Source organism: Salvelinus alpinus, chromosome 26 (genome assembly GCF_045679555.1).
Source record: "Salvelinus alpinus chromosome 26, SLU_Salpinus.1, whole genome shotgun sequence".
NCBI lineage: Eukaryota > Metazoa > Chordata > Actinopteri > Salmoniformes > Salmonidae > Salvelinus > Salvelinus alpinus.
In genome coordinates, this window is record NC_092111.1 from 22,809,407 (window position 1) to 22,834,308 (window position 24,902).

The following is a 24,902-nucleotide window of genomic DNA, read 5'->3' on the forward strand; positions in this document are numbered from 1 at the left end:
GACCAAATATATAATATGTAATTGAAGGGAAGTTAAACCATCATTGGACCACACCACTATGTGAAGAAAAGAGGTGACAGATTGTCCACTCACTAACTTAAAATGCATAAATGTGTTCTTATTCCTCTTTACAATTTGAATAGCTTGTAATAAATGTATTTGGACGAGAAATATCCTATATATTAATGTTATAGTTTGGTATATTTAATTATGTCTGGATTCCCCCTATACTGACATCTTTGGTTTAATCCGGCTGTATTTCAAGTGTCTGGCCACTCTAAGGCGTTTTGATAAGTGACTGTTCTTGTTTGTCGTTTGTTCATCTCAACTTGTTGTAGAGTCATCCACTGCAAGGTAAATCCCTCAAATATTTCACATTATGAAATGTAATATTTAGGCCTAAATGTTCAACTTTATGAGCTTGGCTAGATTTGGTGACAAGTTTAGCCCTAGTTCTCTTAAATTGTTTGTTGTTTGGCGTAAGAAATGATTTACATAAGTACATTTTTGACAAATATATATTAACATTGGCTAAAGTAACGACGTGAATAGCTGTAATTGCCAATGCCAAGCTGGTTCTGCCCACGGTGCGGTGTGTTACAGGTGCGCGGTGCTCGCATGGGTTGGCCGGTTTTGGAGATGCCAACCGCCATGGGCTACTGTATAATGTAGCCACTAGCTATGCATCATTTAAAACCGCTTTATAAACATTATTTGTGACATGATAGTGTCCACAGTCCTCCAAAGACATAATAGCCAACTGGAGAACGAGACTGGCATATTTGGGTATATTTGGAATTCGATAGTCTGTCATAACACGCAGTTCTGTCTGCACGTGCACAGATTATCAGTGATCCAAGAATAACGATCGAGGTGACCTCTCAGCACCCGCTGCCGCTGAACTCTTTGGAGGGCATTAAAGCGGCTATAGGAGAGGATCTTCATTTGAGCCAGTTTGCTACAGCAGCAAAATAATCCTGCAGCAACGGGAAATGTGAATTATTATGTGGTTTATGATTAATGAACATTTATGTAGTTGATACATGTTTCTTAAGGAAAAATCAAGTCTTAAAAATATATAGAACGTTAGTATTTTGAGTGACTAAAATATCACCCATAATATTTTTGGGGATAGAAATGCGATTTTTTTGTAGTAAAATTTCATTTTTTTCTTAAGGCTAACTACCAGGAAATTTGAAAAGACAGTTCATGAGCTCGCCTTGACTAAGGCTTTTCAAAAAGCTTTATGTCAAGAAACGTAAATGCAGTGTTGCAGTCAAATCATCTAAAGCAAATTTGGTGATGGACATAGAAAATGAGGCATTAATGATGTCAATTTTTTTTTTTTTATACATCTCTTGTGATACGGTTCTAAGCAGCACTGACGGATGTGTTGACATGAGAACTGCATCAGAGTTTTGAGCGACCCTTCCGCGCCTTTTGTTCCATGCTGCCTGAAGTCCTAGCTAGCCAGTAACTTGTTAACACCTGATACAGATAAAAGTGGAGACATAAGTACAGTATATTTGCCATAGATGAATAGTGTAAACTTTCTATTATAATTGCTGACACCCTACAGTCACATTTTTGCACCAGTAGAGTAGCGATCTAGTTAAATAAATCACACCCCTCTGCAAACACGCATTCTCCATTATTGGTTACAAGGCTGTACATATTTAAATTAGGTACGATAATATCATGTTTCCATTGATGTATTAAAATGAGAGTTGGGGTGATGTCACCCTATCCCCTTAATAATTATGCCTCCTGAATACAAGTGTTTGACATGGGGTAGGAGACCAGTAACTTTATGATCAAACTTTATCCATGTGAAAGCAATAGTAATTTTTCATCCTTTGGTCATCATACTTTGATCTGGTTTCATCCAAATATCATAAAATCATGTTTTTCATGAAATGTGGACTGTTCATGGCCTTTAAATTTCAAAGTGGAAATTATACGTTTTACACTACAAGTTTTAAATTTACTGCGTTGCAGGAAAGTTCTCCTGCAACAAGGTGATCAAATTAAGATCCTACATCTGTATTGTTGTCCACTATAATGAGAGCCGATGGCCAGATAGGGCGCAGGCATTCATTCATTCATGGAAGTGAAGTCTCTTTCACTCACACAAAAAGAGGTGCGTTCTTTTATACTGTAGTCTTGAAACTTGAAACTAGTCGCGTTTTGTTATCACCCTCTAGTACGAGCACACACTTTCTGTAATTCATATCAGACAGACTGAGCTCCACCGAGGCTGTTGAGTCTCCCCGTCACCATTCTCTGGCCACTGTTGCCTGCTTCCAGGAATTGTATTTATTTTGGGCATTGAATGTCAGTTGGACAGACCTACAAAGCCTGTGTTTGTGCGTCCGTGCGTGTTGGTGACAGGCAGCCTGCTGTGTTTGTGTGTGTTTGTGTGTGTTGGTGGCGGGGGAAGGGGTCTGTGTAACATGGCACTGGTATGTGACAATGCACATGGCTTGACATGTGAAATCATAAGGGGAGTTGTTGTTGAGAATACTGATTGTGACTGACCATATAAAGCTGTGGTTATGAAACTGGTCAGAGATGTTACACAAGTGCAGCCTTCCACATCAAATTGGTTCTCTGTCATGGAGTCTATGGAAGTCAGAAGAAGTCCACTGACAGAGGAAGAGTCTCTCGTGACCAACCATTATGCTGAGATTTGGCTCTAGGTGCCTAAATGAAGAGTTAGTAATATTGTGAAAAGGGGGTTGATTTTCCCCATTTTCTTGTGTAATAAGAAATGTAATAGTGTAATAAGCCTTTTCACAGACAACCTGGTTGTGAAAAGGAACATTATTCAGATTGATTGTCTCATCACAGAAAATGTCAGATTTTCTTCTCCTTTTCACAATTTTACCTCGAAGGTGATGCATAACTCTATCTCCTCCTTGCAGAGGTCTACGTGGAGGTTAAAATCAGGTGAGTCCTGTTTACAACATCTAATACACTGATAATTGCTGTGGGATCACTACCATCATCCCCCAGGGCAGACTACTGGTGCTTAGCCCAGCTCACTGTGCTCTCTCCGGGGGCAAAAAGACTAAAACTGTGGGTATTGTCAGGTGCTCTTTAGAGGTCTTAGAGGTACAGAGTACACAGTGTGCACAGAGCTATAGGGAGACAAGAGGCTCACTCTAACCTAACTAACCCTAACCACCAAATATGATTTGTTGGTAACACTTGCACCTACAGCTAAAATAATGCTTTATAGATTATAATAAGCATGTATGAGCCTTTATAATGTCTTAACACTTAAGCTGCCGGGCCTTGCTTCCGCCCTTTTTGCGCCAATGAGAAGCCATTTTGACTGCAACATTCTAAGTCTAATAAATACATTTTATATGCTGTCAGAAAAATAGTAAGTGTTTTGGAAACCTCATAATTGTCTCTTTATGATACAATATAGAAATCCTAGTGGTTAGAGCGTTGGGCCAGTAACCGAAAGGTTGCTAAATTTAATCCCCGAGCTGACAATGTAAAAATCTGTCGTTTTGCCCCTGAACAAGGCAGTTAACCCACAGTTCCCCGGTAGGCCGTCATTGTAAATAAGACTTTGTTCTTAACTGACTTGCCTAGTTAAATAACAAAATAAAAAAGTGACTTTGTAAAAGGACTTGAAAGTCACTTTTTTTGCACTCCAGGGAAAAAAGTCCTCTTAAACTGCTTAATATACAAATTATGTTCATCATATCAAAATTCTAACAACATACGTGTGTTAAATAGATGTAGAAAAAGTCAAGGACGGAGGGGGGCATGACTTGTCAAATGTGACCGACCGCCTTGATTCGGTCTTATGTAGCAAAATTTGAAATTGTTTTTTTTACATTGGATAAAAGTAGAGACTCAGGGCTACAAATTGTATATCATACACTGCATTTGAGGAACAATGGGAAAGAAATTCTGCTTTGAAAGTTGATCAACTTGTAACCTCACTTTTGAGAAAATGGCCTTTATATGTATTGGTACCTACTGGAGATCCCTTTGTCTACACCCATTCAGCATCGTTCACACCCTCTTAAGCTTCAGCCACACCCATCTCTTTAAGGGTTGATCTGAGCGTTCTGTCCTAACAAAGTCAAGCACCCAAGCTAACCGGCTAATGTTGGTTGGCTAGCTTGCTAGCTACTTCCAGACACAAATGAGAGAACGGCTCACTGACCATTTTACTCGCCCTAGCAGAACTCGTTAGGCTGTTTTTATGTTATCCAGAGCGTTGGTGACTGCTACTGTGCTCCTGGCAACAATTTTTTTAAATTGCCAGCATTTGACACCGGCCATATTCAACGGGTGTTGAGTGGTCAAGATTTTGTCAGTTATTCTGCGCTCTGGCACACGAGAGTACTCTGAAATCGGCGTAGATAGCCAAAGCGAATTTACCACATGTCTATCAACAGTTGTCGCAGTGACATTCTATTGAAATGGTTTAATGGATTATTTTGTTAAGACATGTCGCTAGCTAGGTAAACAATGAACGATAATCCCAACTCATGACACTACTACCCTGCATGAATCTGCAGGTAGCTAACCAACCAAGTTCAATGTTAGCTAGTTAACATTAGGCTATAACTAGCAAAGCAAATGGCTCTGAGATACGAATAATATCATACATGCAAAGTTAGCTAGCAAGCCAGCCAGATAGCGTTAGTTATCTAGCTAACAGTACACTTTAACTTGAAATGAAATTTACTTTCTGTTAAAATTTGAAACGTGTAATATCTGAAAATGTAGCTGAAATCGGAGTAGATAGACGTAGCTGGTAAATTTGATCTGGCTATCAGCAGTTGTTGCAGTGACATTATATTGAAATGGATACTTGCATAGTGGAGTCTTTTAAGCTATGTAGCTAGCTAGCTAATGGTAGCTAACACTGTTCGGTAGGTACACATTATGCGTACCGCGGCATTCAAACAAGGCTGTGACGAAAACGAATGGGACTGTAGCGACAGTGTTGGCATCAAAATCCGGGGTGTAAACTGTTTCTATTCAAGCGTTGATTGACATGGTAATGGACAATAATATTCGAGAAAAGTTGGGAGAAACGGACCCCTCTGACGCTGTACGATAATTTGTGATGTATCACAACGTAACACATGTGTGCCGTACAGAATCCGTCTGCCAGGGGTAGCGCTTCTCTCTCAGATTAAAAACAAGAAAGAGAACGGGAAAGGAGAATACCCTTGTCAATTGTAAAATGTTTTGCGTCATCACTGCCAGCCATCATGACTCTCAAAATCCGCGACAGCTGCAGTTTACTTGTGAAGATAACTGTAGCGCTGCCCTAAAAACCCTAGTCAAATTTGACACAAACCTTCAAATAAGTATGTAAAGACACATTATATAAACTCTTTATAGTGTTTTATTAAAATTTGAGATGACAAGTTGGGTGAAAAAAGCGGATTCCCTACACAACATATCTCCCCTTTCACTATTACTCAGTAGCCTTCGCTTCCCCTTCTGCCATTTTTAAAAAGACCAGGTGGAGCTCCATTGCCCTCTTCAATCATGCAGAGACAGGTAGCATGAAAGTCTGTCATTGATTTTTGCTGGAAAGTGGAGAAATTGTACTTTACAATGGTATTCATATTACAGTTGACCTGGAAGTATTACTTTTTTGTGGTGTTAAAATAAGGTCACATGTACAGAACACTGTCAAGTACAAAAGTTTGTTAGTTATCGTTAGCTAAACCATAATCCCAACTCATGATGTTACTACCCTGCATGAATCTGCATGTAGCTAACCATCCAGGTTAGCTATGTAACATTAGGCTATAACTAGCAAAGTAAATGGCTCTGAGATACGAATAATAAGATCATACACGTAACGTCAGCTAGCGAGTCATGTTATTCAACTGTTACCATGCACCTCCAACAAAGATAGCTCAGATGTGAGTGCCTTTAGAATTTGGAATCAGGATATTTTCTACCTGTGGCCTGCAGAGTTTATATTTGTTGGCTTTATGTAGGCTACTTTTACATATTGGTAATGGCAATAGAAGTTACTAGATTTGTATCATTTTAATTTAGATGACATTTTGATTAACCACATGACATTTCATTTATAAGTCTTCATGTCTCAAAAGCAATGAAACTGTTCCACGAAAATGTGCATATGAGTATCATAACTGGCACGCAGATCAGTAGAAATGGTACGATAACTTGGCACTACAAATGAAAAAGGTTGCCGACCGCTGGTGTAGCCTATACCGGCAACTTCAAGAGCTTAATGGCAGAATCTGTGAAGGCCAGCTGCAGCGGGAGGAGGAGGTTGGAACAGGTTTTTTTCTTCTGGTTAGGCTATATTGATATCTGGCTCCCTCTTTAGTAATTTGTCTTCATTTTTAATCGCAGTGCTTAAAGCATCAGGCAAGCTCAGTAGCCTACATATAGTTGATTTTATTCAAACATATGGTGTTAAAATACAAGTTTAAAAATTTAGACTAATCGATTGGTCGAAAAGAACAGACAACTCTGTTGACCAAGGGGACATCCCTAATGGCATGTCAACCATAGTCAGAAGTTAGCTAAAGAACATCTGGATCTAGGACCAGGTTACTACAGTATGCTCTTTGGAATCTCCTCCAGACAACATGTTTTGGTGTGGTACAGTAGATTATAAGATTCCTTAATCCCTTTGACCCTCTAGTACTGGCCTGTCTCACTGTCTGTCCCAAGGAGGGACACTCAAAAGACCCTTCGGCGTCCAATTGTTAGTCTCTCTCATTGGATCAGATGCAGTTAGCTTGTACCAACCGTGCATGTGTCTCCCTGTGATCAGACATGTCCTTTTTGTATTGAGAGAGAGGGAGACTAGTTTGTGCTGTGTGGACGTGGACAAGTGAGTGTGCATACAACCTGTCAAGTTTTAGAACACCTACTCATTCAAGGATTTTCCTTTATTTTTACTATTTTCTACATTGTAGAATAATAGTGAAGACATCAACTATGAAATAAATTATATGAAATCATGTAATAACCAAAAAGGTGTTAAACTAAAATTAGCCTTGATGACAGCTCTTGGCATTCTCTCAACCAGATTCTTGAGGAATGCTTTTCCAATGGTCTTGAAGGAGTTCCCACATATGCTGAGCACTTGTTGGCTGTTTTTCCTTCACGCTGTGGTCCAACTCATCCCAAACCATGTCAATTGGGTTGAGGTCGGGTGATTGTGGAGGCCAGGTCATCTGATGGAGCAGTCCATCACTCTCCTTCTTGGTCAAATAGCCCTTACACAGCCTGGAGGTGTGTTTTTGGTCATTGTCCTGTTGGAAAATAAGTGATAGTCCCACTAAGCGCAAACCAGATGGGATGGCGTATCGCTGCAGAATGCTGTGGTAGCCATGCTGGTTAAGTGGGTCATGAATTCTAAATAAATCACCAACAGTGTCACCAGCAAAGCACCATCACACCTCCTCCATGCTTCACGGTGGGAACCACACATGCGGATATCATCCGTTCACCTACTCTGCGTCTCACAAAAACACGGAGGTTGGAAGCAAAAATCTCACATTTGGACTCATCAGACCAAAGGACAGATTTGTCGATTTCTGAAGCTGATAGCTCTAATGAACTTATCCTCTGCAGCAGAGTTAACTCTGGGTCTTTCTTTCCTGTGGTGGTCCTCATGATTGCCAGTTTCATAGCGCTTGATGGTGTTTGCGTCTGCACTTGAAGAAACTTTAAAAGTTCTGGAAATTTACCGGATTGACTGAACTTCACGTCTTAAAGTAATGATTGAGTGTTATTTTTCTTAGCTTATTTGCCCTGTTCTTGCCATAATATGGACTTTGTCACGTTCCTGACCTATTTTTATGTTATTTTGATTATGTTTAGTTGGTCAGGGCGTGAGTTGGGGTGGGCATTGTATGTTGTGTGTGTTTTGGTTAGTCTATGGGTGTTGTATGTGTATGGGATAGAGTATTGTTAGGTTGTCTAGTCATGTCTATGGCTGCCTAGATTGGGTCTCAATCAGAGACAGCTGTCATTCATTTGTCTCTGATTGGGAGCCATATTTAAGGTAGCCATAGGCAGTAGGCTTTTGTGGGTAGTTGTCTTGTTTAACGTCTGTTGCTTGTCTGTGCACTTGCGTTATTTAGCTTCACGATCATTTGTTGTTTTGTTTGTATAGTGTTTTCGTTTCATGTTCATCTTCGTTCATTTAATTAAAAGAAGATGGCTTATTTTCCTCATGCTGCGTTTTGGTCCGAATCTCTTCCACACGATCGTGACAGAACTACCCACCACAACAGGATCAAGCAGCGTGAGCGGAACCAACAACAGCGGCAAAGTAAACAGGACTCATGGACATGGGAGGATGTTTTGGACGGTAAAGGTTGCTACACATGGGAGGAGATCCTGGCTGGAAGGGATCGCCTCCCATGGGAACAGCTGGAGGCACTGAGGAGAGCAGAGGCTACCGGAGTGAAGAACTGGAGTTATGAGGGGACGCGTCTTGCACGGAAGCCTGAAAAGCCCGTGAGTAACACCCAAAAATTTCTTGGGGGGGGGGGGGCTAAAGGGGAGTGTGGCGAAGCCGGGTTGGATACCTGAGCCAACTCCCCGGGCTTGCCGTGGAGTGAGAGTGCGTCGTACTGGTCAGACACCGTGTTATGCGGTAAAGCGCACGGTGTCCCCAGTACGCGTGCTTAGCCCAGTGCGGGCTATTCCACCTTGCCGCACTGGGAGGGCTAGGTTGGGCATCGAGCCGAGTGCCATGAAGCCGGCCCAACGTATCTGGTCTCCAGTACGTCTCCTCGGGCCGGCGTACATGGCACCAGCCTTACAGGTGGTGTCCCCGGTTCGCCTGCATAGCCCAGTGCGGGCTATTCCACCTCGCCGCACTGGCAGGGCTACGGGGACCATTCAACCTGGTAAGGTTGGGGAGGCTCGGTGCTCAAGAGCACGTGTCCTCCTTCACGGTCCGGTATATCCGGCGCCACCTTCCCACCCCAGCTCAGTACCACCAGTGCCTACACCACGCACCAGGCTTCCAGTGCATCTCCAGAGCCCTGTTCCTCCTCCACGCACTCTCCCTATGGTGCGTGTCTCCAGCCCAGTGCCTCCAGTTCTGGCACCACGCACCAAGCCTCCTGTGCGTCTCCAGAGCCCTGTACGCACTGTTCCTTCTCCCCGCACTCGCCCTGAGGTGCGTGCCCTCAGCCCGGTACCTCCAGTTCCGGTACCACGCACCAGGCCTAGAGTGCGCCACGAGAGTCCAGTGTGCCCTGTTGTTGTTCCCCGCACTAGCCTGAAGGTGCGTGTCCTTAGCCCGGTACCTCCAGTTCCGGTACCACGCACCAGGCCTACAGTGCGTCTCAGCCGGCCAGAGTCTGCCGTCTGCCCAGCGGCGCCTGAACTGCCCGTCTGCCCAGCGGCGCCTGAACTGCCCGTCTGCCCAGCGGCGCCTGAACTGCCCGTCTGCCCAGCGGCGCCTGGACTGCCCGTCTGCCCAGCGGCGCCTGAACTGCCCGTCTGCCCAGCGGCGTCTGAACTGCCCGTCTGCCCTACGCCGTCTGAACTGTCCGTCTGCCATGAGCCTGCAAAGCCGCCCGTCTGCCATGAGCCTGCAGAGCCGCCCGCCTGCCATGAGCCTACTAGAGCCGTCCGCCAGACAGGAGCCGCTAGAGCCGTCCGCCAGACAGGAGCCGCCAGAGCCTTCCGCCAGACCGGATCAGCCAGAGCCTTCCGCCAGACCGGATCAGCCAGAGCCTTCCGCCAGACCGGATCAGCCAGAGCCTTCCGCCAGACCGGATCAGCCAGAGCCTTCCGCCAGACCGGATCAGCCAGAGCCTTCCGCCAGACCGGATCAGCCAGAGCCTTCCGCCAGACCGGATCAGCCAGAGCCGTCAGCGAGCCATGACCAGCCAGAGCCGTCAGCGAGCCATGACCAGCCAGAGCCGTCAGCGAGCCATGACCAGCCAGAGCCGTCAGCGAGCCATGACCAGCCAGAGCCGTCAGCGAGCCATGACCAGCCAGAGCCGTCAGCCAGCCATGACCAGCCAGAGCCGTCAGCCAGCCATGACCAGCCAGCCAGCCAGGATCCGCCAGCCAGCCCGGAGCTGCCGTCCCTCAGCCCGGAGCTGCCGTCCCTCAGCCCGGAGCTGCCGTCCCTCAGCCCGGAGCTGCCGTCCCTCAGCCCGGAGCTGCCGTCCCTCATCCCGGTGTTGCCCCTTATCCCGATGCTGCCCCTTCAGTTAGGTGGGTTTAGTTGGAGGGTGGTCATTGGGGGGGGGATACGGAAGCGGGGAGTGACTATGATGGTGTGGGGACAGCGTCCAGAGCCGGAGCCACCACCGTGGACAGATGCCCACCCAGACCCTCCCCTAGACTTTTGGTGGTGCGTTCGGAGTAATCACCTTGAGGGGGGGGTTATGTCACGTTCCTGACCTATTTTTATGTTATTTTGATTATGTTTAGTTGGTCAGGGCGTGAGTTGGGGTGGGCATTGTATGTTGTGTGTGTTTTGGTTAGTCTATGGGTGTTGTATGTGTATGGGATAGAGTATTGTTAGGTTGTCTAGTCATGTCTATGGCTGCCTAGATTGGGTCTCAATCAGAGACAGCTGTCATTCATTTGTCTCTGATTGGGAGCCATATTTAAGGTAGCCATAGGCAGTAGGCTTTTGTGGGTAGTTGTCTTGTTTAACGTCTGTTGCTTGTCTGTGCACTTGCGTTATTTAGCTTCACGATCATTTGTTGTTTTGTTTGTTTGTATAGTGTTTTCGTTTCATGTTCATCTTCGTTCATTTAATTAAAAGAAGATGGCTTATTTTCCTCATGCTGCGTTTTGGTCCGAATCTCTTCCACACGATCGTGACAGACTTGGTATTTTACCAAATAGGGCTATCTTCTGTATACCCCCCTACCTTGTCACAACACAACTGATTGGCTCAAACACAAGAAGAAAATAAATTCCACAAATTAACTTTTAACAAGGCACCCCTGTTAATTTGAAATGCATTTTAGTGTCCAAACTTTTGACAGGTGTATAGTACAGGGCACAAGGTTGACAGACCGGACAAGTTTCAGCCAGTCACAGAGCATTAAGTGAATTGTTTCTCTAACTCACTGTCACTGCTAAGAGGGGCTCACAGCTGGTAAGCATAGAGCTTTCAACTGACATCCTGAAGATTTGCTGGTTTGAGATTTAATGAAGCACTTAACTATTATTTAATTTGTTTGTTAGCTATTAGTAAACTGTCACAGTACATTTTTGGGCATATTAACATATGTATAAATAATTTTACCATATGTACAACATATTTATTAAGATATAGCCTAGAAATGATCTTGCAGACCGTTAAATATGGCATGTTGACAGAAACCAAGACATTCTGTCATTAAACGGATGGTAGTGTTGTGTGTTGACCATGTTGTATATGGTCTGCTCATTTCCGATTTCTGTATTTGTTTTCCTCAGGACTTTTATGAATACCGGTAAGCAGCAGAAGCCAGTGCTAACAGGCCAGCGGTTCAAGACCAGGAAAAGGGGTGAGTTGCGTTACGACCACAGACGGCTGTCTACGTGCGATGTCAATGCCTAATGTTTACCACGTACAATATGTTGGCAAGACAACATGCATGGTGATAAATTGCAATACCAATATGTTGGCAAGACAACAGACCGTGTTAAGTTGCAATACCAGATAATTGAAACTGTTTCTTAAATCAACTGCCTCTTTGAGACTGTGTAAAATGTCTTGATTATCTTTAAAGTCTCACCGACAACCAAATTGTCAATGCACAATTGTAGCTCATATTTCTCCTATTAAGATCTGCTTCTTGGTAAGGGACCAGCAAAGAGATAGCAGGGTTCTCCTCTACGTTCCTCTTCTTCTCCTGTCTTCTCTCCTCTTCTCCTGTCTTCTCTCCTCTTCTCCTGTCTTCTCTCTTCTTCTCCACACATAAACACAGACTATAAACACTCTTCGCTTCTAGGGTTCTGTTTCATTTCTGTTACAGCAATATATTGCTGTTGTGGCTTGACATTCCCTCTTACACAACACCTACTGTAATCCAGCCTGGCCCCAGACTGGCTCCCAGTCATTAAGATGTCGAAGTTTCTAGAATGTCACAGCATCGGTGTAAGTGGAGCATGTCACTGTCGCTGACAGCAGTGGAAGGACACAAGGCAGAGCTGAACTAGCCTGGTCCCAGATCTGTTTGTGGTGTCTTGGCAACTTGGCAACATGACATCACAAACAGATCTAGGACCAGGCTATAGCTGAACTTCCTCCCAGTACAGTGGGTGTCGTTATGAACATTACTCACAGAGCAGAAGGACATGTAGTGTTGTAGGAACATTTTGTTCATACTCTGTGAGGCCCCTTGTTGATTCTCTTGATCCGTGTGTTGATACCCAGAGAGCTATTAATGAAGAGGACATCGTTTGGACAATGTGTTCTTTGTGAAAAACACAGAGGATTAATCAGGGAGGCTAACCCTCCCCCAGGCCAAGTAGCAGCTAGTGTCCCATCAAGGCAGTGTCCCTTGTCTTCATCCCACCTTGACTGGGGAAATGAAGAGCTGTCTGTGATGCTTCCAAATGTACCGCTGTAGCTATACAATATGTATTGACTTTTAGCCCTAGAGATCATTCACTAACATGCATACGGCAGCGTTTCCCAACTGGCGGTCCGCGGGCCATTTTATTTGGACCCCAAGCTTTCTGAGCAAAAATAAATGAAGCAAGTACTTTTATTTTTATTTTTTTATTGTTGGACATAAAAGACTGTAAAAACACCAGCAAATCTGCTCCAAGTTATTTCAATTTTGGAAATTTGTTCCAAAGTATTCCCACGCATAATAGATCGTATACAAATGTAAACAAGGTTTGACATGATTTAGTCAAATATTATATCTGTTTGGGCTTCTTACGGTCAATTTGCAATCTACAAATTATCTGTAATTATGTTCCGGTCCCCTGACCATCAGCTCTAAACTCTAAACTATCCGCCCGCAGCTGAATCTAGTTGAGGATCCCTGACATACGGTATATATTATGCATGGTTTACCATGCCTTATTTTCTGATGTTATCTGTGTTAGGGTTTGATAGACATTAGTGTACCTACAGTACAACACTGTCCTCCTCTGCCTTGTCCCTCCCCACCCAGATGAAAAGGAGAAGTTTGAGCCCACAGTTTTCAGAGACACAATCGTTCTGGGCCTCAACGAAGCAGGAGGAGACCTCGATGCTGTAGCTAAGTTCCTGGACGTTACCGGTTCCCGACTCGACTACCGTCGCTATGCCGACACCCTCTTCGACATCCTCATCGCAGGGAGCATGCTCGGTGAGTGGAGGAGTGTAGTGAATTTAGCAGGCAGCGCAACCGGGACTCAAACCCAGGTCCCAGGACTGTCAGTCCATCTTCTTAGCCATTAAGAGGTCTGCACCGCTTGATGATGTCGCTAGGTGTTATATTAAGGTAGCTACAGTGTTATGGTTATCTGCACGGTGTCAGCTCAGTGGTGGAACATCGTGGTCCTTTGTATCAGTACTGTGCACAGTGTTACTGTCCCCCAGTGTCCATCCATGAACCAGCTGATCGCAGTAACCGGGCTGTCCATTCAGGCAAGGACAAACTTACAAACCGATCACAGCTGGCTTTGTCAGATTATCAGGGTCATTTCCCATTATCAAAGACATCCGGGAGAGACTGTTCTTCAGTAGACTGCAGAAGGCAGGCACCTGCATGAACCCTAGTGGGTACCATATCGCTGGATCAGAAAGGAGAACGTTTGTTAGAACATTTACATTTACATTTTAGTCATTTAGCAGACGCTCTTATCCAGAGCGACTTACAGTAGAGTGCATACATTTTATTACATTTTTACATACTGAGACAAGGATATCCCTACCGGCCAAGAGCAGACGCTCTTATCCAGAGCGACTTACAGTAGAGTGCATACATTTTATTACATTTTTTTAAATAATTTTTTTTACATACTGAGACAAGGATATCCCTACCGGCCAAACCCTCCCTAACCCGGACGACGCTATGCCAATTGTGCGTCGCCCCACGGATCTCCCGGTTGCGGCCGGCTGCGACAGAGCCTGGGCGCGAACCCAGCCCAGCCTGGGCGCGAACCCAGAGACTCTGGTGGCGCAGCTAGCACTGCGATGCAGTGCCCTAGACCACTGCGCCACCCGGGAGACCCAGAACATAAGGCAGGAAAGGAAAATTGTACTCTATGCTAGGCTTTAGAAATGTAATTCATGTCCAAATACACGCTATCTTTCTTACACACACACATTCACACACGCTCATTCACATCCTGACATGTTTAATCTGTGTAGAATTAGTTGCTGTCTGTCTCTGTCCAGCTCATACACACGTGCACACGCATGCAAACACACGCAGGACTCTCTGCCAGGCCTGTGTCAGTCTGCATGTCAATCCCCATTAGAGATAACAGGTTTACCCTGGTCCTATAGTCCTATAATAAGACCCTGGCAGGGAGAGACCGAGCAGCACAGAGGGAGACCAGGGATACAGATGTAGGCTCTTAATTTGACTTATTTCGTAACAGCTAAATAATCCTGCAGCAACAGGATTTGACCGTTTATTGCTTGATCGGTAATGTTGCTTGATCGGTTCTAAGGCTATTAGCTGGCCAAAAGAGGCTACAAGAAAAGTGGAACACTGTTAATATAACTGTTAGTGTGGGTTTTCAATAAATTAATCACAAAGCTCATCTGTATTTCCTGCGATGTAGAAAAATTCTCAGCAAAAAGGAGTGATCAGATTAAGATCCTACAGCTGTACCTGGTAATCCACCAAAATAAACCATCCTCTCAGGGAACCAGATTAGCCTTTAGTTTAGCATGGAGGATCAGCTCCTGGTTCACACTTCACACACATGCACTCGTGAAGGCAACGCATTCAGGAATTCAGACGCACACAAAACAGTTTAGTTTGATTGTATTCTTAATCCACAACAGTCCTTAAAAATGGATTCAAAGTCAACAATGATTGTTAAAGCATTAGATACAGGTTGCAGTTTGGACTCTAAGCCCTCAGATACTGTATCCTCAAACAAGAACGGATTAGAACATTGGCTCTGCATCAAGAGCCATCCATTTTACAACTAGATGACAGACATGTTATACATACATGATGTTTTAGTCAGATTTAGCAGACGCTCTTATACAGAGCGACTTACAATCAGTGTATTCAACTAAACTAGGTAAAAACCACCTTACACAATCATTACAAGTAAAAGCTAGCCGTTAAGACCAGAGATGGGGAAAGGCCCATGTAAACAGGATTTAACCTTTAACCCTTGTGGCTTTCCCTTTTTGTCTGTCTCAGCTCCCGGTGGTACGCGTATTGATGAGGGGGACAAGGCCAAGGTGACAGAACATTGTGTGTTTACCACCGAGGAGAACCATGCCAACCTCCGCCGCTATGCTCAGGTTGGTACACACCACACCACACCACACCACACACACACACACACTCTCTCTCTCTCTGTCTCACCATTGACTTTGTCACATCCTCAAACGTTAGCCAACATTTCCTACCAAGGCCTGGGGGTGGAGGGGATTTTGGGCTTGAGACACCTGTAGTAAAGTGGTATTAGACCTGCTAATACCCACCAAACCCCTGGGAGTATCCAGTTTGTCAACACTCCACGACATCCTTTTAATATAATCCTCCTCAATTAAACTCACTCACTCCTGCACCATCTGCTTGTCTGTCTTTCTTTTTCTCTCTCGCCGTCTCTCTCTCGCCGTCTCTCTCTCGCCGTCTCTCTCTCGCCGTCTCTCTCTCGCCGTCTCTCTCTCGCCGTCTGTCTCTCTCGCCGTCTCTCTCTCGCCGTCTGTCTCTCTCGCCGTCTGTCTCTCTCGCCGTCTGTCTCTCTCGCCGTCTGTCTCTCTCGCCGTCTGTCTCTCTCGCCGTCTGTCTCTCTCGCCGTCTGTCTCTCTCGCCGTCTGTCTCTCTCGCCGTCTGTCTCTCTCGCCGTCTCTCTCTCTCGCCGTCTGTCTCTCTCTCTCTCGCCGTCTGTCTCTCTCTCTCTCGCCGTCTGTCTCTCTCTCTCTCGCCGTCTGTCTCTCTCTCTCTCGCCGTCTCTCTCAAATTCAAGCTGCTTTATTGGCATGAAAAACATTGTCAATATTGCCAAAGCAACAATGTATACAATATACATTGTAATAAAATTATAAACAATAACAAATAATAATATAAAATGGCAGTAAATAATAATACAAAATTAAATACAAAAATAATAACAATAAAATGGTAACAGTTAATAGTAGAATGTAATGTAAAATATATAAATATGGAAAATTAAACTAACTAACTTATAACTAAATAACGGTCATCTTCACCATTACATCATTACTACAACTACCATCATCATTACCACTACTACCACCACCACCATCACTAAACTGCTATCATTACCATTACCACCCATACCACTACTATTTGGAATGATAAACAACAATAATAATAGTAATAACAATAACAGTAATAATAAGTAAGTTACTGCTTACTATGCAGATGTTATTATTCAGTGTCCCTCAGGCTATGGCAGGCAAATACATATTTGGCTGCAAGAGGAGCCATTGCTCCTTCGCCCATGAGTATTTTTTGTTTTTCCTCTGGGTTTAATGAGTTAAAATTTGGAATAAATGTAATAATTTCTGTGAATAATTAATCTCTTGGTGAGGAATATTTATCACAGTAAAGGAGAAAGTGCATCTCTGTTTCTACCTCCCCTGTCGTGCAGTGACCACATACACGCTCCTCTTTGGGTAGCCATGTCTTATGTTTGCCGGTTTCTATTGCCAATCGGTGTTCACTCAGCCTGTACTTGGTAAGGATCTGTCTCTGCTTCGTATCTCTGACAGAGTAGAGATAATCAGCCAATTCATATTCTCTGTTTAGGGTCAGATAGCAATTTAGTCGGCTTTGGGATTTTGTTTCGTTTTTCCATTGTTGTATATATGAGTCCTTTGATTGGTTCATGATTTTATTTATTGGAATTCTTTCTTTTGAAGCAGTGCTGGTGTCAGCTTGGTTGGTTAGGTCCAACACTAGCTGACTGAGAGGGCTCGTTTCTGGGCTCAGCTCTTGGGTTTGAAGTGCTTTAAATTGCAGACTTGAATTTGGACTTGAATTTAGATGTAGCCAAAATGTTTATGATCTTTTCTGTATTTTCATTATTACTGGAAAGCGTTCCAATTCTGCCCTACATGCATTAGTTGGTGTATTTCTCTGGACTTGTAGGATTTTCCGACAGAATTCTGCATGTAAGGCTTCAATTGGATGTTTGTCCCACATTTTAAAGTCCAGTTTATTGAGTGGCCCCCAAACCTCACTTCCGTAAAGAGCTATTGGTAGGATTACACTGCCAAATATTTTGGTCCAAATTCTAATTGGGATGTGTATTTTGAATAATTTCATTTTTATTGCAAACAATGCTCTGCGGGCTTTTTCTTTGAGTGCATTCACTGCCATATTAAAGTTTCCCGATGCAGATACGGTCAGACCAAGGTAGGTGTAATTTGTAGTGTGTTCAATTATGGTGTTGTTCAGGGTGAATTTATATTTGTGTTTCTGACATCTGTTTTTTGGGGGGGAAATCATGATTTTCGTTTTTTGGAAATTTACTGCAAGGGCCCAATTTTGGAAATATTGCTCTAGAATATTAATGTTCTGTTGAAGACCTTCTTTGGTTGGTGATAGAAGTACCAAGTCATCAGCATATAGCAGGTATTTCACCTCTTGTGTCAAATAGTGTGAGTCCTGGGGCTGGAGAATGGTCCAACATGTCTGCTAATTCATTGATATAAATGTTGAAAAGATTTGGACTCAAACTGCAGCCTTGTCTCACACCTCGACATTGTGAAAATAATTCTGTTCTTTGGTTTTTGATTTTTATTGCACACTTGTTTTCTGTGTACATACATTTTATTAAGTCATACACCTTACCACCAAGCCCACTTTGGAGAATTTTGTAGAATAGCCCTTCGTGCCAAATAGAATCAAATGCTTTTTTAAAGTCAATAAAGCAAGCAAAGATTTTGCTCTCTTTTTTTTGGGAGGACGTGTTTATTAATTAGTGTGTGTAAGGTGTATATATGGTCAGTAGTGCGATGGTTAGGGAGAAAGCCAATTTGACATTTAGTTATTACATTTTTTTCTTGAAGAAAGGTTTGAATTCTTGAATTCAAAATGCTACAGAAAACCTTTCCCAAGTTACTGTTTACGCAAATTCACCTGTAATTATTGGGGTCTGATTTGTCCACTTTTGTGGATAGGGGAGATGAGCCCCTGGTCCCAGACATCAGGGAAGCAGCCAGAAGTTAAAACCACGTTGAACAATTTATGCACAGCATTTTGCCACTCAGGTGTGCTGTTTTTCAGCATTTCATTTCTGATGTTGTCTAGACCACAAGCCTTCTTTGATTTAATAGATTTGAGCTTTTCATTTAGTTATTGTTGGGTTATTGGGTAATATAATGGATTTTGGGTGTTTTTAATGACTGATTCAAGGATGTTCAATTTTTCTTTAATTTCTAATTGGTTCTGTTGTAAGTCTTTTCTTGGGATGTTTTTGTATAGATTATCATAATAAGTTTTCCAAATTCCTACACCTTGTATGGCTAATTCTTGTGGCTTTGTTGTGCTTAAATTGTTCCAAATGTCCCAGAACTGATTTTGGTCAATTGCGTTTTCAATTTCATCAAGTGTCTTGTTGGTATAATTCAATTTCTTGCGTTTCAGTGTTTGTTTATACTGTTTCAGAGTTTCTCGCTCGCTCGCCCTCTCTCTCGCTCTCGCCCGCTCTCTCGCCCGCTCTCTCGCCCGGCCCACCCTCTCTCTCGCACGGCCCGCCCTTCCTCTCGCTCTCTCGCCCGCTCTCTCTCGCGCCGGCGCTCGCCCCCTCGCTCGCCATCCCCCGCCGTCTCGCTCTCGTGCCGGCGCTCGCCATCCCCCGCCATCTCGCTCGCCATTCCCCGCCGTCTCGCTCTCTCGCGCCGGCGCTCGCCCCCTCGCTCGCCATCCCCCGCCGTCTCTCTCTCGACCGCCCGCCGTCTCGCTCGCTGTCTTTCTTTCTCTCTCAATTCAAGGGCTTTATTAGCATGGGAAACATATGTTAACATTGCCAAAGCAAGTGAAGTGAAATAAATAAAAATGTACATTAAACATTACGCTCACAGAAGTTCCAAAAGAATAAAGACATTTCAAATGTCATATTATGACTATATGCAGTGTTGTAACAATGTGCAAATAGTTAAAGTACAAAAGTGAATAAATAAACATAAATATGGGTTGTATTTACAGTGGTGTTTGTTCTTCACTGGTTGTCCTTTTCTTGTAGCAACAGGTCACAAATCTTGCTGCTGTGATGGCACACTGTGGTATTTCACCCAATAGATATGGGAGTTTATCAAAATTGGGCTTGTTTTGAATTCTTTGTGGATCTGTGTAATCTGAGGGAAATATGTGTCTCTATAGTCATACATTTGGCAGGAGGTTAGGAAGTGCAGCTCAGTTTCCACCTCATTTTGTGGGCAATGTGCACATAACTTGTCTTCTCTTGAGAGCCAGGTCTGCCTACGGTGGCCTTTCTCAATAGCAAGGCTATGCTCATGGAGTCGGTACATAGTCAACGTTTTTCTTAAGTTTGGGTCAGTCACAGTGGTCAGGTATTCTGCCACTGTTCTCTCTGTTTAGGGCCAAATAGCATTCTAGTTTGCTCTGTCTTTTTGTTAATTCTTTCCAATTTGTCAAGTAATTATCTTGTTGTTTTCTCATGATTTGTTGGGTCTAATTGTGTTGCTGTCCTCGCTCTCTCGCTGTCTCCCTCCCAGCCCTCTGTCTGTGACTAAATCTCATGTCCCTCTGTGCGTCTTTGTGTTTCTCTAGGTTTTTAACAAGCTTATCAGGAGGTACAAGTACCTGCAGAATGCCTTTGAGGAGGAAATCAAAAAGGTAAACTATTCATAGGAAATACTCATGTGAAGTCCCTAACTGATCTACTTCAGTTTTTCATTCTCCTAAGTACTTGTGGTGATGTCATATCTTAAGGTGTTTAGACATTTTGTATTGTCTTTAGTTTACATAATTGTCTCGATTAATTGATTTTATCGTGTGTAGCTTTTGCTGTTCCTGAAGGCATTCAGTGAATCAGAGCAAACCAAACTGGCTATGTTGACTGGTATCCTATTGGCTAATGGCACTCTGCCCCCGCCCATCCTCACCAGCCTCTTCAGCGACAATGTTGTCAAGGAAGGTGAGTGTGTGTAGGAGGGGTTTGATTTCTTGAGGCATATATTGATAGCTCTGGTTTTCTTCCAAGTTCTCTTATTCTTGGTATCTTGCAGGTATCTCTGCATCCTTTGCGGTGAAGATGTTCAAGGCATGGATATCTGAGAAAGATGCCAATGCAGTCACCTCAGCCCTGAGGAAGGCTAACCTGGATAAGAAACTCCTGGTAAGAAACCCTTTAGGCAGTTAGCCGAGAGCAGTAATTTCCAACCTGATGTTAAAAGAATTCGGGGACTTTGCGAATGGTGGTCCACAAGAGCGTTTGACAGTGATTTGGTAGTCCCCGAAATGGAAAAGGTTGGGAACCACTGGCCTAGAGGTTAGAGAGCCTCTTTTATTGTGCTCCTATTCTATTTCAGCCACAAGAAAGAGCTGTTGTGTCAATTTTTAGGGTTGAAGATCAATGGAAGTTGTTTGAGCCTAGACTTGTTGTTTCTCTAGGAGCTGTTTCCTGCCAACAAGCAGAACGTGGAGCATTTCTCCAAGTACTTCAATGAGGCGGGGCTGAAGGAGCTTTCAGACTTCATGCGTGTGCAGCAGTCTCAGGGAACACGCAAGGAGCTGCAGAAAGAACTACAGGAGCGCCTCTCTCAGGACTGCCCCATACGAGAGGTACAGTACCAGATGCCATGTCCTGCCGTTGTACTCTTGAACAAGCACCAATATAGCTGCATTGCGCCCCACCCTGTGTTTCCAACCCCTCCTTGGAGTGTGTTTATCTCTGGGTTGGGTTATATAAGCAAAAATAATACATTCCATTCTCCACAAGATAATGGACAGTAAAGAGTTATTATTCTGTGGTTCTAGATGGTGGTGTACGTGAAGGAGGAGATGAAAAGGAGTGCTCTCCAGGAGCAAGCTGTGATTGGTCTGCTGTGGAACATTCTCATGAATGCTGTGGAGTGGAACAAGAAGGAGGAGTTGGTCACCGAGCAAGCCCTCAAACACCTTAAAGTATGTTATCATAACATCAACCATTAATAACATCATTCCTAACCTAACCACTCTATAGCAACATGAGAGCTGGTCACTGGAGGCTCTCAAACACCTCGAACACTAACATCAACCATGAATGAATGACTTTGTTTATGGGGTGTGTATCCTCTCCCTTCCAGCATTATGCCCCCCTGCTAGCAGCGTTCAGCACCCAGGGCCAGTCAGAGCTGGTGCTGCTACTGAGGATCCAGGAGTACTGCTATGACCATATCCACTTCATGAAGTCATTCTCCAAGATAGTGGTTCTCTTCTACAAAGGTCAGCGTTATCTTATACAGAACACTGTTTCACACAATGTCTCTGTAGAAAAATAAAGGGTCTCTTTCATTTGTCTTAGTAGTCAGGTTGCAGTCAATTGCATTTCAATTTAGGAAGTAAACTGAAATTTCAATATCACAGAGCGCATTCAGATTTTGTTACGTTACACCCTTATTCTAAAATTGATTAATTGGATTTTGTTCATCAATCTACACACAATACCCCATAATGACAGTGAAAACAGGTTTTTAGAAATTTTTGCAAATGTAGAATAAAATTAAAAAAAAATGTATTCAGACCCTTTGCTATGAGACTCGAAATTGAGTTCAGGTGCATCCTGTTTCCATTAATCATCCTTGAAATGTTTCTACAACTTGATTAGAGTCCACCTGTGATATATTCAATTGATTGGACTTGATTTGGAAAGGCATACACCTGTCTATATAAAGTCCCACAGTTGACAATGCATGTCAGAGCAAAAACCAAGCCATGAGGTCAAAGGAATTGTTCGTAGAGCTCCGAGACAGGAGTGTCGGCATAATTCTGGGGATGGGAACCAAAACATTTCTGCGGCGTTGAAGGTCCCAAAGAACAGTGGCCTCCATCATTCTTTAATGGAAGAAGTTTGGAACCACCAAGACTCTTCCTAGAGCTGGCCGCCCGGCCAAACTGAGCAATCGGGGGAGAAGTGCCTTGGTCAGGGAGGTGACCAAGAACCCAATGGTCACTCTGGCAGAGCTTTAGAGTTCCTCTGTGGAGATGGTTGTCCTTCTGGAAGATTCTCCCATCTCTGCGGCACTCCACCAATCAGGTTTTCATGATTGAGTGGACAGGCGGAAGCAACCCTCTGTAAAAGGCACATGACAGCCCGCTTGGAATTTGAAACAAGATTCTCTGGGCTGATGAAACCGACATTTAACTCTTTGGCCTGAATGCCAAGTGTCTGGAGGAAACCTGGAACCATCCCTACGGTAAAGCATGGTGGTGGCGGCATCATGCTGTGGGGATGTTTTTCAACGACAGGGACTGGGAGACTAGTTAGGATGGAAAGTACAGAGATCCTTGATGAAAACCTACTTCAGAGTGCTCAGGACCTCAGACTGGGGCGAAGGTTCACCTTCCAACAGGACAACGACCCTAAGCACACAGCCAAGACAACGCAGGAGTGGCTTTGGGACAAGTCTCTGAATGTCCTTGTGTCCCAGCCAGAGTCCGGACTTGAACCCAATCTAACATCTCTGGAGAGACCTGAAAATAGCTGTGCAGCAACACTCCCCATCCAACCTGACAGAGCTTGAGAGGATCTGCAGAGAGGAATAGGAGAAACTCCCCAAATATAGGTGTGCCAAGCTTGTAGCGTCATACCCAAGAAGACTCGAGGCTGTAATCGCTGCCAAAGGTTGCTTCAACAAAATACTGAGTAAAGGGTCTGAATACTTATGTAAATGTGATATTTCAGTTTATTTTTAATGCACTAACTTCTCCTTGTGGTGCTATGCTAATTGTTCCTGTTCTGTCTCGTCTCCACCCAGCTGACGTTTTGAGTGAGGAGGCCATTCTGAGGTGGTACAAAGACACTCACACCACCAAAGGGAAAGGTGTCTTTGTCGAGCAGATGAAGAAGTTTGTTGAGTGGCTGCAAAATGCAGAAGAAGGTAACGTTTATATTTAAATAAAGGTTACAGGTAACCTAATCAATAACTGAATAGAAAACCATTGCATTTTCAGAGAATTATTGTTGAATCAATGAAACTGGACTATTAACATTCAATAGGCTTCCTGTTGGGCTGTAATGTGCTCTAAACTGTAATTCCTGTTTTCACCAGTAAGAGGAGCTGTTTAGTTATATCTCCTTGTTTATTTTCCCCTGTAGAGTCTGAGTCTGAGGGAGAGGAGGACTAGAAGACTGACCCAGCAAGGAGTTTGTCTGTAACTCTGAAGTCTGCTGCATCCTGTGGCCTGTATGTCAGTCAGTCCCCATGTTGCGTAGTACATGTTTCAGGTTGTCTTTAAAGCATTCATGCTACCTATTTTAGAAGATTTGCTAGACTTTATTATATTAGTGGGGTTCCTGAGACATTCAAGATAAGGCATTGTGAGAAGTATGAGAATGTGTGCAACATTACTGCAATAAAGACGACCTGGAACGCGCCTATCCATAATGTCTGACCGACCAGGGGTCAGACTCAACCTCCTGCTCCAGGCAATCAAAGCACAACCCCCAGCAATAAACCCCCGGACCTCCCAACTCAACTTCAATATCTCTGATATTTTAAATTAAAGATTGGGCCTTTAATACAGGTTGAACACATCAGTCAGAGCAGACTCCCTTCACTAACGTTGTTCAGGCATAGAGAGGAAGTCCAGACCTCAATCTGCAGTAGATTGTCATACTTGTTTTATGGATACTCAACTTTGTATGCAACTTGGCAATGCTTTTATCTTTTTATTAATAAAGTGTTTTTATATGTATTCGCTTGTTTTGTTTCTGTATTGTGATCTTAAATCAGTAGGTTAGTAAATCTGGGTTCTGTTCATGTGTCTGATAGAGGCCAAGGAAGTTGGTTTTAACAAACTGATTAGTTAGGTACTCAGAGCTGAACGAGAAAGTGGATGACTGTGAATTCTATTATTGGGAGGAGATGAGAGGTGAAGTTCACTCAGTCATTGTGTAACTTAACCTTCATGCACCTGCTTCTGCACCTGAACAGGCCAGGTAAAGGAATGCCATTGACACTATTGTGACCTCTGTCCATTCCCTAGTTAGTGTACTACTTTTGACCAGGGCCCATGGGGAAGAGGTTGCCATTTTAGACAACATCTAGGGAGTTAATGAGCAACAGGGACCTCCACTGTAGATAAAGAATTACATCAGTGCCATACTGCTGCATCTACTGTAGGTCTATGTTTCTCAGAGCAGTATGTTGCCTCTAATATTCACTAGAGCCATAACCTGATTTCAGAATGTTTTTCCTTTTCAATCCAGGGACTGAGAGTCCACACTCTTTGGGGTTGTCAGTTAATTGGTGCATTTAGGTCAAATGAATGCCTGAACAGCTTTCACTGACATAGATATTGTGTGTTTGTTCCTGCGTGTGCGTTTTTTCATTTGAGGATCTCTGGGTCTCCCCCTACCCCAACCTGTCGTTTTCCTGTCTAGGTTTAGGTGGGCAAAGGAAATCCCAGCCATGCAGGGCTTCACTGACCCACAGAGGATGCTTAATTATTCATGAACTAGGCCTGCCTATGGCTGTAATGTGATGCTGGTCTTACATGCACATTCAATGGTAACCTCAACTAATTAGCCAGCTCCAGTTCTCATAAGGATATTTGGATATA

The 24,902-nt window shown here is 43.8% G+C and overlaps 1 protein-coding gene across 3 annotated transcripts; it reads left to right on the top strand.

The window, feature by feature from the left end:
- Nucleotides 1–265: 265 nt before the first annotated feature.
- bzw2 (basic leucine zipper and W2 domains 2) lies at nucleotides 266–24,035 on the top strand. Of its 3 annotated transcripts, none has more exons than XM_071368264.1 (13): nucleotides 275–354; nucleotides 2,925–2,949; nucleotides 11,446–11,516; nucleotides 13,140–13,316; nucleotides 15,339–15,442; nucleotides 19,908–19,973; nucleotides 20,139–20,274; nucleotides 20,366–20,475; nucleotides 20,751–20,921; nucleotides 21,117–21,263; nucleotides 21,425–21,563; nucleotides 23,096–23,218; nucleotides 23,437–24,035. In XM_071368264.1, exons 3-13 carry the CDS (start codon nucleotides 11,453–11,455, stop codon nucleotides 23,463–23,465), a joined length of 1,266 nt encoding a protein of 421 aa, XP_071224365.1. In that variant the 5' UTR covers nucleotides 275–354; nucleotides 2,925–2,949; nucleotides 11,446–11,452; the 3' UTR covers nucleotides 23,466–24,035. The 3 variants fall into 3 exon arrangements, with proteins under 3 accessions (XP_071224363.1, XP_071224365.1, XP_071224364.1); XM_071368263.1 differs by having other exon boundaries at nucleotides 289–354; nucleotides 2,895–2,949; XM_071368262.1 differs by lacking the exon at nucleotides 2,925–2,949 and having other exon boundaries at nucleotides 266–354.
- The last annotated feature ends 867 nt before the right edge of the window (nucleotides 24,036–24,902 follow it).

Excerpts from the sequence above, each read along its gene's own strand:
- bzw2 (XM_071368262.1), top strand. The coding sequence starts at position 11,453 with ATGAATACCGGTAAGCAGCAGAAGCCAGTGCTAACAGGCCAGCGGTTC. Across the intron at positions 19,974-20,138 it reads TTGAGGAGGAAATCAAAAAG|CTTTTGCTGTTCCTGAAGGC; the intron begins GTAAACTATTCA and ends TATCGTGTGTAG. Across the intron at positions 21,564-23,095 it reads AGTGGTTCTCTTCTACAAAG|CTGACGTTTTGAGTGAGGAG; the intron begins GTCAGCGTTATC and ends GTCTCCACCCAG.